Raw genomic sequence first — 13,186 nt, 5'->3', positions numbered from 1 at the left:
ACAGGGAACATTTTCCATTAATAAGTAAAACTCGAGGGAGGCTGGGGGTGGTGGCTCAGCACACACCCAAGGCGGGAAGATGACAAGCCCAGGAGTTCGAGACCAGCCTGGGAAACATGGTGAGACCCTGTCTCTACAAAAAGAATACAAAACTTAGCCGGGTGTGGTGGTGGGCACCTCTAGTCTTAGTTACTCAGGAGGTTGAGGCAGGAGGAGAGCTTGAGCCCAAGAGCCTGAGGCTGCTCTGTGATCATGTCGCTGTATTCCAGCCTGAGTGACAAAGCAAGACCCTGACTCAAAAAAAAAAAAGGGGGGGATGGCATGGGAGGTGTGGGTGCCCTTGAGCCAGGCAGTACCCTTCCTCCAAGGCCTTGGGACCCATCTGCTTAGCCTTCACTGGCCAGCCAGCCAGGTGTTCATGCCTCACATCTGTCCCTGTGGGTGCGCTCACACGACCACCTCTCCGCCAAACACCAAGCCACATGTCCGCCCATCTTCCTGTGACAAAGCTCCTCCCTCTCCTGGGTTGGAGCAGGGCCTGGGCGCCAGTGCACCCCCCGCCACCATCCGCACACATTCGTCTCCCCACCTCACCAACTCGCGTGTCCCTCCTACCAGGGCACCAGGCCCCTGGTCTTGGAAGCTACAGGCCAGAGCAAAACGAGCCCCTTGCTGGCCTGGAGAAAGCACCTGTACTGTGGTCCCCGCCCAGCCTGACTCCGGGGTCTGTGCTGAGGGGAATGTACGTCCAATTTCTTGCAAATCGAGTAGGAAGAAGAAGAAAGGAGGGCGCAACTCCAGTAGGAAAAGAAACTTAAAAAGAAATAAAATGTTTTACTCATTTACACAAATACACACACTGAAGTCCACCCTGGGAGCTGGTAAAACAATCCCAACCTCAGACCCGTCTGTTTTCCAGGGTCCTCTGAGCCTGGGCTTCCTGAAGAGCACCGCCCAAGGGCCCCACAGCCCAGATCCGGCAGCCCCCACCTTTATTGAGGAGGCCCCGAGGCTCCGTTCCGCTGCTCCTTAGACAGCCAGCTGTGCAGAAACGGCCTCGGCCCCGCTTGGGGCTGGTGGGGTAAGCTGTATCTTCAAACCTTTGCCCCCAGTTGGGTCAGTAGAACCACCACTGTCCTCCCCTTCCACCTCCCAGCTCCACCTCGGAGGCTGAGGAAGTGGAGAGGTTTTCTAGGCAGATTTGGAGCCCTGGAGATGCAGTTCACAGTCTTATGTTCTGCGGCGCTGGTGCAGTCAGCAGTCCAGTCTCCAGCCTGCAGGCGTGCACACTGGGGTGGACGGTGGGTGACCCCGCAGGCGTACACATTTGGGTGGCCCCTGCCCCTATACCCCAGTTTTCTCTTTGATCCAGTCCCGAAACAGAGGGAGCCTCGTGTACACGCCTGGCTTGTTCCTCTGAGCGCAGCCGTCTCCCCAGCTCACCACACCGGCCTGGAAGATCCGCCCATCCGCCTCCACGCTGGACAGGGGTCCCCCGGAGTCACCCTGGGCGGAGACAAGCCCTGCCGTGAGTCCGCAGTCCCGCCTCTCCCGGGGCCTACCTGCCGCCCTCCTGTCCCGGGGCGCACCTGGCAGGAGTCCACGCCGCCACTGAGGAAGCCCACGCACATCATGCGTGGCGTGATCTGCTGCGGCAGGAGGCTCTCGCAGGTGGTCTGGTTGATGACACGGATCTCACCCTTCTGCAGGATCAGCGAGCCGGTGCCTGGGGAGAGGGCAGGACAGGGCTGGGAGCTGGGCTGCTTCGGGGGCAGCGTCATTCGAGGCGCTCCCCACGGCTCATTTGACTCCCAAAACTCTGGAACAGCCCAGATGCCCGGGACTGACAAACGGGTAATCCGCGTCTACTCAGTGGGCTCTGGCAACAGCAGCCACCTGGAGAAAGCAGGGGCACGCTGAGATCTGCCAGGCGAACTGAGAGGGAACAGACGCCGTGGCAAGCAGGGGTGAGGAAACAAGCAGCAGAGAGGGAAGGTGCCGCAAACGCCCCCGGGGTTCTGTGAGGGCATTCGAGCTGTACGTCCTGTTTGTTTTCTTTCCTCTCCAACGTCTACAAATGTTCAGTATATGCTATAGAGTGGATTTTTCCAATCTAGCCTTTGCCAACTAATGGCCTGCTTCCCTTCATACCCACCCCCTCACGTGCCTTAAGCACCACTGGGCTTAAGGTGTTGCTATCTTCATTATGCAGATGAAGAAACAGGGTCAGAGTTTAAGCAACTCGCTCAAGGTTACTCAGGTAGTTAGGGGCAAAGCCAGCCTTCAGTCCTGAGCCCGGGCTGCAAATCCCATGCCCCTTTTACTAAGGGCCTCCACTCCGCCCTGGACAGCTTCATTCTGCCAGGCAGAGGGAGCCCCTCACCCCACGGCTGGACACGCAGAGGAAACACAGCCTTGGAGGAAGGCCCCAGGCCCTCTGTGGAGCCCTGCGTCAGCCCGAAGCTCACCTCCATACTGGGTGTGTCCCCAGCCTGTGACCCAGATGGCCTTGCCGGCAGGGAAGACATGGGAGGCATCCGGCAGGCAGATGGGCCGCACCACGGAGCTGTACTCCACCGGTTTCTGCAGCTCCAGCAGCGCGATGTCGTAGTCGAAGGTGAAGTCGTTGAAGGAGGGGTGGGAGATGATGCGCTTAAGCCGGCGCTCCTGCACCTCAGGGGCACTGCGCTGGCTCTGGTCGTGCAAGCCCAGGAAGGCCGTCCACTGCGTGGGGTCCGAGTACCTGGAAGGGAGAGCCGCTGTGAGACCGCGCGGTCACTCGGGTCTGTGCACACGGCCCCGCAGCCTGGTGCGTTCCCAGAGGACTCCGCATGGACCAGGCACAGCAGCTGCTGAGAGATGACGGTGCCAGCTCTTACTTGGTCTTGACCCTAAGCTAGAAACTACTAAGTGCCTCCCGCTGCAGTAAGAAACCCCCCTTAAACTCTTTACCCCCCTCCTTTAATACATTTTTAATCTGATGACCAAAAATTAGGTATCTTATGAACCTGATCTTTCACAGGAGGAATAACAGAAAAATCAACCCAAATGATTTTTCTTTTCTTTTTTTTCTTGTTGTTGTTGTTGTTGTTGAGACAGTCTTGCTTGGTCGCCCAGGCTGGAGTGCAGTGGCGCAGTCTCAGCTCACTGCAACCTCCGCCTCCCAGATTCAAGTCATTCTCCCGCCTCAGCCTCCTGAGTATCTGGGATTACAGGTGCACGCCACCACGTCTGGCTAATTTTTGTATTTTTAGTAGAGACAGGGTTTCACCATGTTGGTCAGGCTGGTCTCAAACTCCTCACCTCGTGATCTGCGCCCCCGCCTTGGCCTCCCAAAGTGCTGGGATTACAGGTGTGAGCCACCATGCCCAGCCCAAATAAATTTTTAATGCAGTGGTATATAACCTAAGACCAAAATGAATTGGAAAATATGTTGTGTTGTATCTACTAAGTTTCTTGTTGGCTATGGAATAGGTTTAGCGATTCTGAAGCTGTTCCGTGTGCACTGCAGAGCAGGCGCCCACCCTAGTGTGGGGAAAGGGAGGCACAGATGCGGAATGGGATCAGAGGTATCAGGAAAGGCTTATGATTTTTATTTTATTTTATTATTATTTTGTGAGACGGAGTCTCACTCTGTCACTCAGGCTGGAGTGCACAGGCATGATCTCAGTTCACTGTAACCTGCACCTCCCAGGTTCAAGTGATTTTCTGGCCTCAGCCTCCCGAGTAGCTGGGACTATAGGCATGCACAGCCACGCCTGGCTAATTTCTGTATTTCTAATGGAAACAGGGTTTCGCCATGTTAGCCAAGCTGGTCTCGTACTCCTGACCTCAAACGACCAGCCCGCCTCAGCCTCCCAAAGTGCTAGAATTACAGGCATAAGCCACCATGCCCGCTGGCTCACAATTCTCAAAAACTGGTCTAAAACCAGTGCTATCTCTAGCAGCACCCAGAACTTAGTGTCTAAATATCCTTCTCTATTGAAAGGAACCAGGGCTCCTTGGAAAAATGGCTGATTTCAGATCTGGGTCTTAATGGAAAGCATAAAGCAAACCTGGAACATTTTGTTTCTGCAGAAAGCAATCAAGCACTCAAACACCAGTGTGGCCCGTCTGGCAAAGCTGGTTAAAATGAGGACAATAAGAACCCTGAAATAAATGGTGACAGGGTGACACTACTACACAGGCGGAATAATAAAAAAGGGTGGGATAATCCATCGGTCCACCCTGAGTCTAAAAAGTAATTTCAAAAGAATTTATAAAGGGAAAAGGAAAGCTATTATTTACAGAGAAAAGCAGCCCCTGGCCAGGCGTGGTGGCTCACTCCTGTAATCCAAGCACTTTGGGAGGCCGAAGCGGGTGGATTACATGAGGTCAGGAGTTCAAGACCAGCCTGGCCAGCATGGTGAAACCCCACCTCTACTAAAAACACAAAAATTAGCCGGGTGTGGTGGTGGCCGCCTGTAATCCCCAGCTACTCAGGAGGCTGAGGCAGGAGAATCGTTTGAACCCAGGAGATGGAGGTTGCAGTGAGCCGAGACGGTACCACTGAACTCCAGCCTGGGCAACAAAGTGAGACTCCACCTCAAAAAAGAAAAGAAAAGGAAAAGGAAAGAAGGGACGGAGGGAGGGAGGGAGGGAGGGAGGAAGGAAGGAAGGAAGGAAGGAAGGAAGGAAGGAAGGAAGGAAAAGAAAGAGAGAGAAAGAGAAAGAAAGAAAGAGAAAGAAAGGAAGAAAGAAAAGGAAGGAAGGAAGAAAGGAAAAATGACCAGCTCCTAAATGCTGAAGAAACAGTACAAGAAGGAACCACATTCTCACCTGCCACAGTAATAATCAACAAATGTGAGAATCACCAACGGACACTGAGACGCCGGGTAAAATATGGCTGGAGAACAAGACACTCATGCTGATCACCCGCGATGGTGTATTCACAACCAAGGTGGAAGCTCCTTTATGATGGCAAAATCTGCTGGGCTCCCCAAGCCAGGTGCTCAGGCTCCTCTCCCAGCCAGCCGCTGTCACGGGGGATCATGCTCTCCCTGAGAAGCGTACAGCACCACCCATGCACTGCTTCCTAACCCAGCCATGAAAACACAGTCAGGAAAACCCAAATTGAGAGGCATCCTGTAAGATAACTGGCCCGGACTTTTCAAAAATGTCAATGCCATAAAAAAACAAAAAATAAAAGGCATAGAGAAACTGTTCTTGATTAAAATGAGATTAAAGAAAACTAATGACTAAATATAAGGCATGACCCTTGACTGCATCCTAGAACTTTTTTTTAAAAGCTCCGAAGAAGGCCAGGCGCAGTGGCTCATGCCTGTAATCCCAGCACTTTGGGAGCTCCAAGCGAGAGGAGCACAAGGTCAGGAGTTCGAGACTAGCCTGGTCAACATGGTGAAACCCCATCTCTACTAAAAATACAAAAATTAGCCGGGCGTGGTGGCAGGTGCCTGTAATCCCAGCTACTCAGGAGGCTGAGGCAGGAGAATCACCTGAACCTGGGAGGTGGAGGCTGCAGTGAGCTTGGATTGCGCCACTGCACTCCAGACTGGGCGAAAGAGTGTGTCTCAAAAAAGAAAAAAAACCTCTAAAGGCGACCACGATGGGCACGACTGGAGGATATTTATGATGCGTACGTCAGCTCGCAGCACAAAGCAATGCCACCATGTCTCAGTGGGCCAGCGTCCTCGTTCTTGGAGACACAGGCCGAGGCACCTGGTGGGAAGCCTCACGATGGCTGCCCCCAGCTGGGAAATGGTTCGGAAAAATACACGCAGGTGCAAACAGAGAGAAAGCAAACGTGATTAACTCAATCACTGAATGTAGATCAAAGGTATAAGAGGGTTGCCTGTATGGCCAGGCGCGGTGGCTCACGCCTGTAATCCCAGCACTTTGGGAGGCCGAGACAGGAGAATCATGAGGTCAGAAGTTCGAGACCAGCCTGGCCAGCATGGTGAAACCCTGTCTCCACTAAAAGTACAAAAAATTAGCCAGGCGTGGTGGCACACACCTGTAGTCCCAGCTACTCCGGAGACTGAGGCAGGAAAATTGCTTGAACCCAGGAGGTGGAGGTTGCAGTGAGCTGAGATCTGGCCACTGCACTCTAGCCTGGGGACAGAGCGAGACTCTGTCTCAAAAAAAAGAAAAAAAAAGTGTTCACTGTACTAGTCCTTTTTTTCATTCATTGTATTTACAACATTTTTGTAGGTTTGAAAAATTTCAAAATAAAACACTGGAAAAATACATATCTAAAATAGAAAATGGGTGTGACAAGAGAAAGGTGTGAAGACCCGCTTCATTTTCCCTCACCTCTCAGGAAAGTCAAAAGGTTACTGAACCACCCAGCCAGGGCACCTCCCCGACCCTGGAGCACTAAACCGAGCCTCCGCCTCCACATCTCTCCCCATGCCTGCCTGAGCCCTGGTCCACTCTCGCTGCCCCGGCGTCCATCTCCTTCTGGCTTTCCTTTCTTTTTTTTTTTGAGATGGAGTCTTACTGTGTTGCCCAGGCTGGAGTGTAGTGGCATGATCTTGGTGCACTGCAACCTCCACCTCCCAGGCTCAAGTAATTCTCCCACCTCAGCCACCCCCAAGTAGCTGGGACTACAGGCACCTGCCACCATGCCTGGCTAATTTTTGTATTTTTAGTAGAAATGGGGTTTCACCATGTTGGTCAGGCTAGTCTCGAACTCCTGACCTCAGGTGATCCGCCCGCCTTGGCTTCCCAAAGTGCTGGGATTATAGGCGTGAGCCACTGTGCCTGGCCCCATTCTGGCCTTTTTTACAGCCAACTCTCTATAGAATCACAGGCCTAGGCCGAAGCTCAGTTTTCCAACCTGGGCTAGGCCCGATCTCGCTTCACTGTAATCTGTTGCCACCAGATAATGACTTCCCAAAAGCTGCTTTTGTGAGATCCTTTTTGTCCCATTCCACAGCCTAAAAGGATTCCCAAGAGCTGCCAGGTGAGGCCTTGGGACCCACCCAGGCCTTCTGCGTTCACCGTTAATTGACCTGACCTTTCTGATGGTTTCCCAGCCTGCTCATATCCAGCCACATACTCACCCCTGCATCAACTGACCTGGCCTTTCTGATGGTTTCCCAGCCTACTCACATCCAGCCACACACTCACCCCTGCATCAGCTCATTCCCTCAACAATCCCCGGGCATCTGTGATGCAATCTATGCCCCAGGCTTCAGGTCCACCGTGTACACGGAGAGAGATGAAAACCACCCATTACAACATGACACGAAGGGTTCCACAGAGGACTGGGTAGAAAGCTGTGGAAGAGGATGGGCTGGGAGTCCGGAAATGAAGTGAGTTATGAACCAAGCCTCGACATCACATAGGCCTGGCCAGCTACGGCCTGAAGCGGTGGAGAATGCCACAAGTTTAAAGAGAACAAAGGTAGCCGGGCACAGTGGCTCACACCTGTAATCCCAGCACTTTGGGAGGCCAAGGCAGGCAGATCACCTGCGGTCAGGATTTCAAGACTAGTTTGGCTAACATGGTGAAATCCCGTTTCTACTAAAAGTACAAAAAATTAGCCGAGCGTGGTGGCGCATGCCTGTAATCCCAGCTACTCAGGAGGGTGAGGCAGGAGAATCGCCTGAACCCGGGAGGCGGAGGTTGCAGTAAGAGGAGATCGCACCATTGCACTCCAGCTTGGGCAACAAAAGTGAAATTCGCTCTCAAAAAAAAAAAAAAAAAGAGAGCAAAGCATGTTCAGGAAGCCCTCACACTGAGCATGGGGAAGGCGTGAGGACTGCACTGGAGCCTGAGGCCGGCCGGACGGGCAAGAGCCAGATAACATGGCCGTGTCGGTCATGAAGGGGTTCCTGCTTTGTACTGCAAGCCGTGGCGGGCGTTGAGCAACAGACTGGGGTGACCAGATGTTGGGAAGATCGCGCTGGGCTCGAGTGGTGCAGACAGAGTCCTGAGAGGGAAGGAAGGGGATGGGGAGAGGTGCTGCAGCTGCCCAGGCGACAGTGAGCTAGGACGAGCAAGGTGGTGGCAGTGCAAACAGAAGAGAGTAGAAAGGTTTCGGGAATGCCCAGGAGGCAAGGATGTAGCTGAAAGGTTATCATGGGATGGGGGAGAGGGGAGAGCCATCCTCGTCCCTCTGGCTCAACTCCTCATGATCCCAATACCCGGCATGGACACCCCCATCCAGCTCTTTGCCCTGTGCCTGCAGGTTTCCACCTCCCTCCTCCAAGCCCTCCCTGTTCACCCGGCGACCTCAGCTCAAGACCCCGCTTTCATGAAGCCCTCTCTGCAAACTCAGCCAATGGGTAAGTCTGACAGTGTTTGATTGTATCAGCAGACTCAGCCTCTCATGTTTAAGGCATGCACGTCAACCAGCAGCTGAGAGACTGGCTGTGAAGATGCAGCCACTGATACCCCCCATGGTGACCCCAGGGGCTGGAATGCAGCTGGGAATCGCGAGTGCTCAGGTGGAACTTCTGATGTCCCAAACACTCTTCTCGATGTTGACACAGTAAGCTGTTTTATCCCTGAAACAGCCCTGCAAGGTAGGGTCACCCTTTTTAAGATGAGGAAGGCACAAAGAGAGCAACTTGCCAAAGATCATATAGCTAATATGTTGTAGACCACAGTTGGAACCTAGGCAGCCTGTGCATTTAACCGCAACGTGATGCCGCCTCCCGGCAGTGCCCGATGAATGCATGATGACTTAGTCATGTGCTCAGGGTCCCGTGACACCAGGCCCCTGCACACCTCACACCTCCATGCCTCTGCATACGACACTCCCTTTGTCTGGAAGGTCTGAGCCACCTGGTCCAGCTGACAAACACCCTCACCTTCAACCCTCAGTTCAGACACCCATGTTGAGTGTTCCCAACAGTCGCCCTCCCCAGTCCCTCAGGCATATGGGTTTAAAATTCTAAACTCTACATGCTGGGCCCAAGGGAGCCTGGACACAGCCCTGGCACAGCACTTACTGCACGTGTGTGTCATGTCTTGTCCCTACCCTCACAAGTCTGTGGCGCACAATCTGCAGGGACCAAGTCCTATTCACGTTCTCTCTAGTGTCAATAATAACCATGGGTGTTGAATATTAATTGCACTACACATTGGCAGAAGCATGACTGATGATCGATCAACACAGGATGAAGGAGAAGGAAATGAGAAAGGAAGCAATGAAGCAAAGGAAAGGAGGAAGCAGTGCAGGACAACAGCGGTGTTCTTAGTATGCACCCAGCCATTTCCTAGCTCCACCTGCTGACGGGGCCTGGACATGACACCATGGTGACAATGAACACACTAAGCAGCTGGACTTTGGTCTCTAAATACCATCCCCAGTAAAGGCCTCCTTGGAGAAATGGCTGGTCCTAGGGCTGGGCTGGGGACACACAAGATGAGCCTATTGTACCTCATAGTGCCAGAAAGCAAGGACGTGGCTCAAAAAAGGAAAGAATGGGGCATGTCAAAGAGGCACAGAAGCCAACCTCAGAGAGCAGTGGTTGACCCAGGCATGGTGGCTCACATCTGTAATGCCAGCACTTTGGGAGGCCAACATGGGAGGATCACTTCAGCCTAGGAGCTGGAGGCCAGGCTTAGCATTTAGCAAGGCTCTGTCTCTACAAAAATTTTAAACTAGCTGGGCATGGTGGCATATGCCTGTAGTCCCAGCTACTTGGGAGGCTGAGGCAGGAGGATTGCTCAAGCCCAGGGGTTCGAGACTGCAGTGAGCTATGATTTGCACCACTGAACTTCAGCCTGGGTGACACAGTGAGACTCTGACTCACACACACACACAGACACACACACAGAATTCTTAAGCTCACATTACTCCAAAAAAAAAAATCATCCCTGCTCTGGGTGAAGTTGGGTGTGACAGAATGAGACAAGGGATTGTCTCAGGCTGGACAAAGCTACATGTCAAGCACCCAGCGAAGCTGGGGACCATGGAGCTGGGTCCACTCCCCACAGGCTTTTGCTGTCTGTCTCCATCACCCAAGCCCTGTGCTCAAGTCTGGCTCTGCCACTTAACAGCTGTGCCACCTCGAGCAAACATCTCGACTTCTCTGAACCTTACTTTCTGTACAATGAGGAGACAATCGACCTGCCTAACTTGCTGGGGGTCTTAGGAGAGGCACAGAGACAGCACCTGGCTGCCAGTGGGCACTGAATCCAGTGAGTTTTTATTGTTACTGTTATTAAGCCCCGTCCTGGGATATCTGCTCATTTGGTTTGGACGCTTGCTGCCCAGGTTGAAATGGGATCCCCAGTGTTGGAGGTGGGCACGGTGGGAGGTGTCTTGGTCACGGATCCCTCCTGAATGTTTTGGTGCCCTCCCGAAGGTGATGGGTGAGCTCTGAGTTCACACGAGGCTGGCTGCTTAAGAGTCTGGGACCTCCTCCTGCTCTCTCTTGCTCCCGCTCTCGCCATGTGATGTGCCTGCTCCCCCTTCACCTTCTGCCATGGATGGAAGCTCCCTGTGACCCTCACCAGAAGCAGAGGCTGGCACCACGCTTCCTATACAGCCTGCAGAACCATGGGCCAAATAAACCTCTTTTCTTTATAAATGACCCAGTCTCAGGTATTTCTTTAGAGCAGCTCAAGAATGGACTAACACATGTGCCAATCCCTCCAATGCCCTTCCTTGATGCCAACCCACCCTGGCATGACTCCCAGATGCAAGCGGCCAGTAAGGAGGCTCCCTGCTGCCCACCCAGAGACCCACCTGAATCCTCTGTCATCGATGTAGCAGTGCGCGGCGGAGACCAGCCAGTTGGGAGAGATGAGGGAAGCACCGCAGACGTGGCCCTGGCCCAGCGCATGCAGGCTCACCTGCCAGGGCCACTCGCCCTCATCCGCATCTGTGCCCCCAACAACACGAGCCTGTCTGGTGAATGACCGCAGCCCACAGTCTGCAGAGGGGGGCAGAGAACCAGAGGACAGCAAGTCAAGGTGGGGACATCGAACCCCAAGGAGATATGCGTGGGTGCCAGGAAACCCTGTGTGGGGAAGCCAGCTTTTGGTGTGCACAGCACTGCTGGAGTGGCCAGGGCATGAGGGACCCCCAAAACTATCTTTGAGCTTCACAGACTCCCTTCTGCCATGCCCCTCCTTCTCCCCGCTCCCAAATTCAAACCCGCGTCTTCCCACCTCCCCCTCCCTCATAAATGCAGCGAGGGCCTCCGGAGGCTGGCTGCTCGGCTTCACTTTGATTTGGGTGTCATCTGCCTGATTTGACGTTATTTGGGGCGTCACAGGAGAGGGGGCGGCGTGGAGCAGGGAGAAGCATCTTTGAATGCTGAGGGACACAGCTCTCAGAGGGACGAATGAACCACTGATGTGAGGTCACAGAATAGCTGCAGCTGTGCTCAAATCTGATCTGTGGCCAGCCAACGCTTCTGAAACACGGAGACTGCAAATTAAAGTATGGGCGGGCAAGGGTGAGGCCCTGCCTTGGGCTTGGGTGAGCTAGGCTGCTCTTCTCCAGGCTACTCCCCTACAGCTGTGTCTACACAGCAGGGGCCAGCAACGCACTGCAGCCACGACCTCGCCATGCTACAGAAGCCCTGAGATGCTGGCTGTACGGGCCTTTCTCCAAGACCAGAGCCAGCCCATGGGGTGGTGCCTTCATGACAACTGGCAAGGCTATCCTTTCCTCCAGGAGACGCAAGCACAGAGCTGCTAAGAGAGGTGCTGGCGGGATTGCGCCTCCAGGTGCGCCCTCTGGTGGGCACCTCACACAGTGAACGACCTGCACAACCGTACTCAGATGCCTTGCTCACCGCAGTCCTTCTCATCTGAGCCGTCGCTACAGTCCGTCTTCCCGTCACACTCGGGGTTGCCCTTGCTCAAGCAGAGCCCGTTGAGGCAGCGGTAGGTGTGTTTGGTACAAGTGACGACGTTCACTGTTCAAGGAGGAGGACACAGGGAGGGGATCAGTTCCTCTGCAGCATCTGACCAGAAGCCAGAAACCACCAACGGCGCCTCATGGCCCCTGCACCTTACCCCTCACCCAGGCCTGCCCCACCCACGCCCACTGGCCTCCCAGCCCTGCTACAGGTTCTCCACCTTCCGGAAAATTCTCCCCGCACCAGAGCCCTTTCTCATCACACTTCACCCACAGGTGGTCTGTGTTCATTAAACTCGGGGCATCCTGTGCGTGCGTGTGCTCAGGGCAGCCTCCTCCAGGGGCGAGGCCCCCAGCAGGAAGGTGGGCAGGGCGGGCCTCACCTTTGGCGCAGGAGGCCTCGTCGGACCCGTCCCCACAGTCGTCCTTCCCATCGCACTGCTGGCTCTTGGAGAGGCACTTTCCATTGGAACACCTGAAGGTCTGGGTGGGACAACCTGGAGAGGCACCAGGACTCAGCCACCAGGAGCCACCGTGAGCTGCCCCGCCCACCTGCCCGCCCAGGCCGCCCCTTCCCAGCACTCACTGCACCCCTCTTCGTCGCTGTTGTCTCCGCAGTCGTTCACACTGTCGCAGACCCAGAAGAGGGGCTTGCAGAACTTGTTCTTGCATGTGAACTGGTGGGTGGCGTCGCAACCTGGAGCGGGTTAAGGGGAGGGTCGGCCGTGAGGCCCTCATCACCCACTGCTTCCCCAGGATGCCCAGGCGATCAGAGCTACCTGGGGACCGCTTTCCGATCTGCGGAGAGACCCAAGTGGCCCTGCTCCACCAGCTGCCAAGCTGACCTCAGCACTTCCGAGACACCCACCACCTGCCCCACAGAGGCCAAGATCTCCCTATGGCAGGGTGGGGAGGGAGGCCAGAGGTCTCTACACAGGGCCAAGAGCAAAAACTCCCACCACCTCCAGCCTTTCTGCCTCGGCAGTCAGCCAGCAGGGCCATGGGACGCAGGCAGGGTGGGGAAGGAGGGTGAGGAGACCGGGGCTCCCAGCCTGACTCACTGCAGTTGAGCTCATCACTGTAGTCGGTGCAGTCGGCCCAGCCATCACAGCGCATCTCCTTCCGGATACACCGCCCCGTGCGGCACGTGAACTGCCCCGGGCACGCTGCGGGCACATGCAGGCCTGAGGCCCCCAGCACCCACCCACCTCCCTCCACTGGCTCCCGGCTCCCTCCCTCGGGCCAACCTCCCAGCCACAAACACAAAGGAGCAGGGTGGGTGCTGTGGCCCAGGGCAGGGGTTGCCCAGGCCCATCAAGGTATGACAAAGGGGTTCCTGCACCTGCAGCTAGTGTGGGA

The 13,186-nt window shown here is 54.8% G+C and overlaps 1 protein-coding gene and 1 long non-coding RNA gene across 2 annotated transcripts in view; one reads left to right on the top strand and one right to left on the bottom strand.

The window, feature by feature from the left end:
* Positions 1-814: 814 nt before the first annotated feature.
* ST14 (suppression of tumorigenicity 14) overlaps positions 815-13,186 on the bottom strand; it is a 51,855-nt gene continuing 39,483 nt past the window's right edge. Inside the window, exons 12-19 of the mRNA XM_023185877.2 lie at positions 12,889-12,993; positions 12,414-12,524; positions 12,211-12,324; positions 11,763-11,885; positions 10,706-10,892; positions 2,469-2,743; positions 1,590-1,726; positions 815-1,506 (exon numbers count right to left, since the gene is read on the bottom strand). Of these exons, the coding sequence (XP_023041645.1) occupies positions 1,345-1,506; positions 1,590-1,726; positions 2,469-2,743; positions 10,706-10,892; positions 11,763-11,885; positions 12,211-12,324; positions 12,414-12,524; positions 12,889-12,993 (1,214 nt within the window). The 3' untranslated portion in view covers positions 815-1,344. The remainder of the gene's footprint in view (positions 1,507-1,589; positions 1,727-2,468; positions 2,744-10,705; positions 10,893-11,762; positions 11,886-12,210; positions 12,325-12,413; positions 12,525-12,888; positions 12,994-13,186) is intronic.
* Positions 8,194-10,453, top strand: LOC111522106. Its single transcript, XR_002725163.1, has 3 exons — positions 8,194-8,291; positions 10,015-10,155; positions 10,323-10,453. It is a non-coding gene; the product is annotated as an uncharacterized LOC111522106 (long non-coding RNA).

The sequence above is a fragment of the Piliocolobus tephrosceles genome, chromosome 13, assembly GCF_002776525.5.
Source record: "Piliocolobus tephrosceles isolate RC106 chromosome 13, ASM277652v3, whole genome shotgun sequence".
NCBI classification, from domain to species: Eukaryota; Metazoa; Chordata; class Mammalia; order Primates; family Cercopithecidae; genus Piliocolobus; species Piliocolobus tephrosceles.
This window is presented reverse-complemented; position numbering and strand designations above follow the sequence as displayed.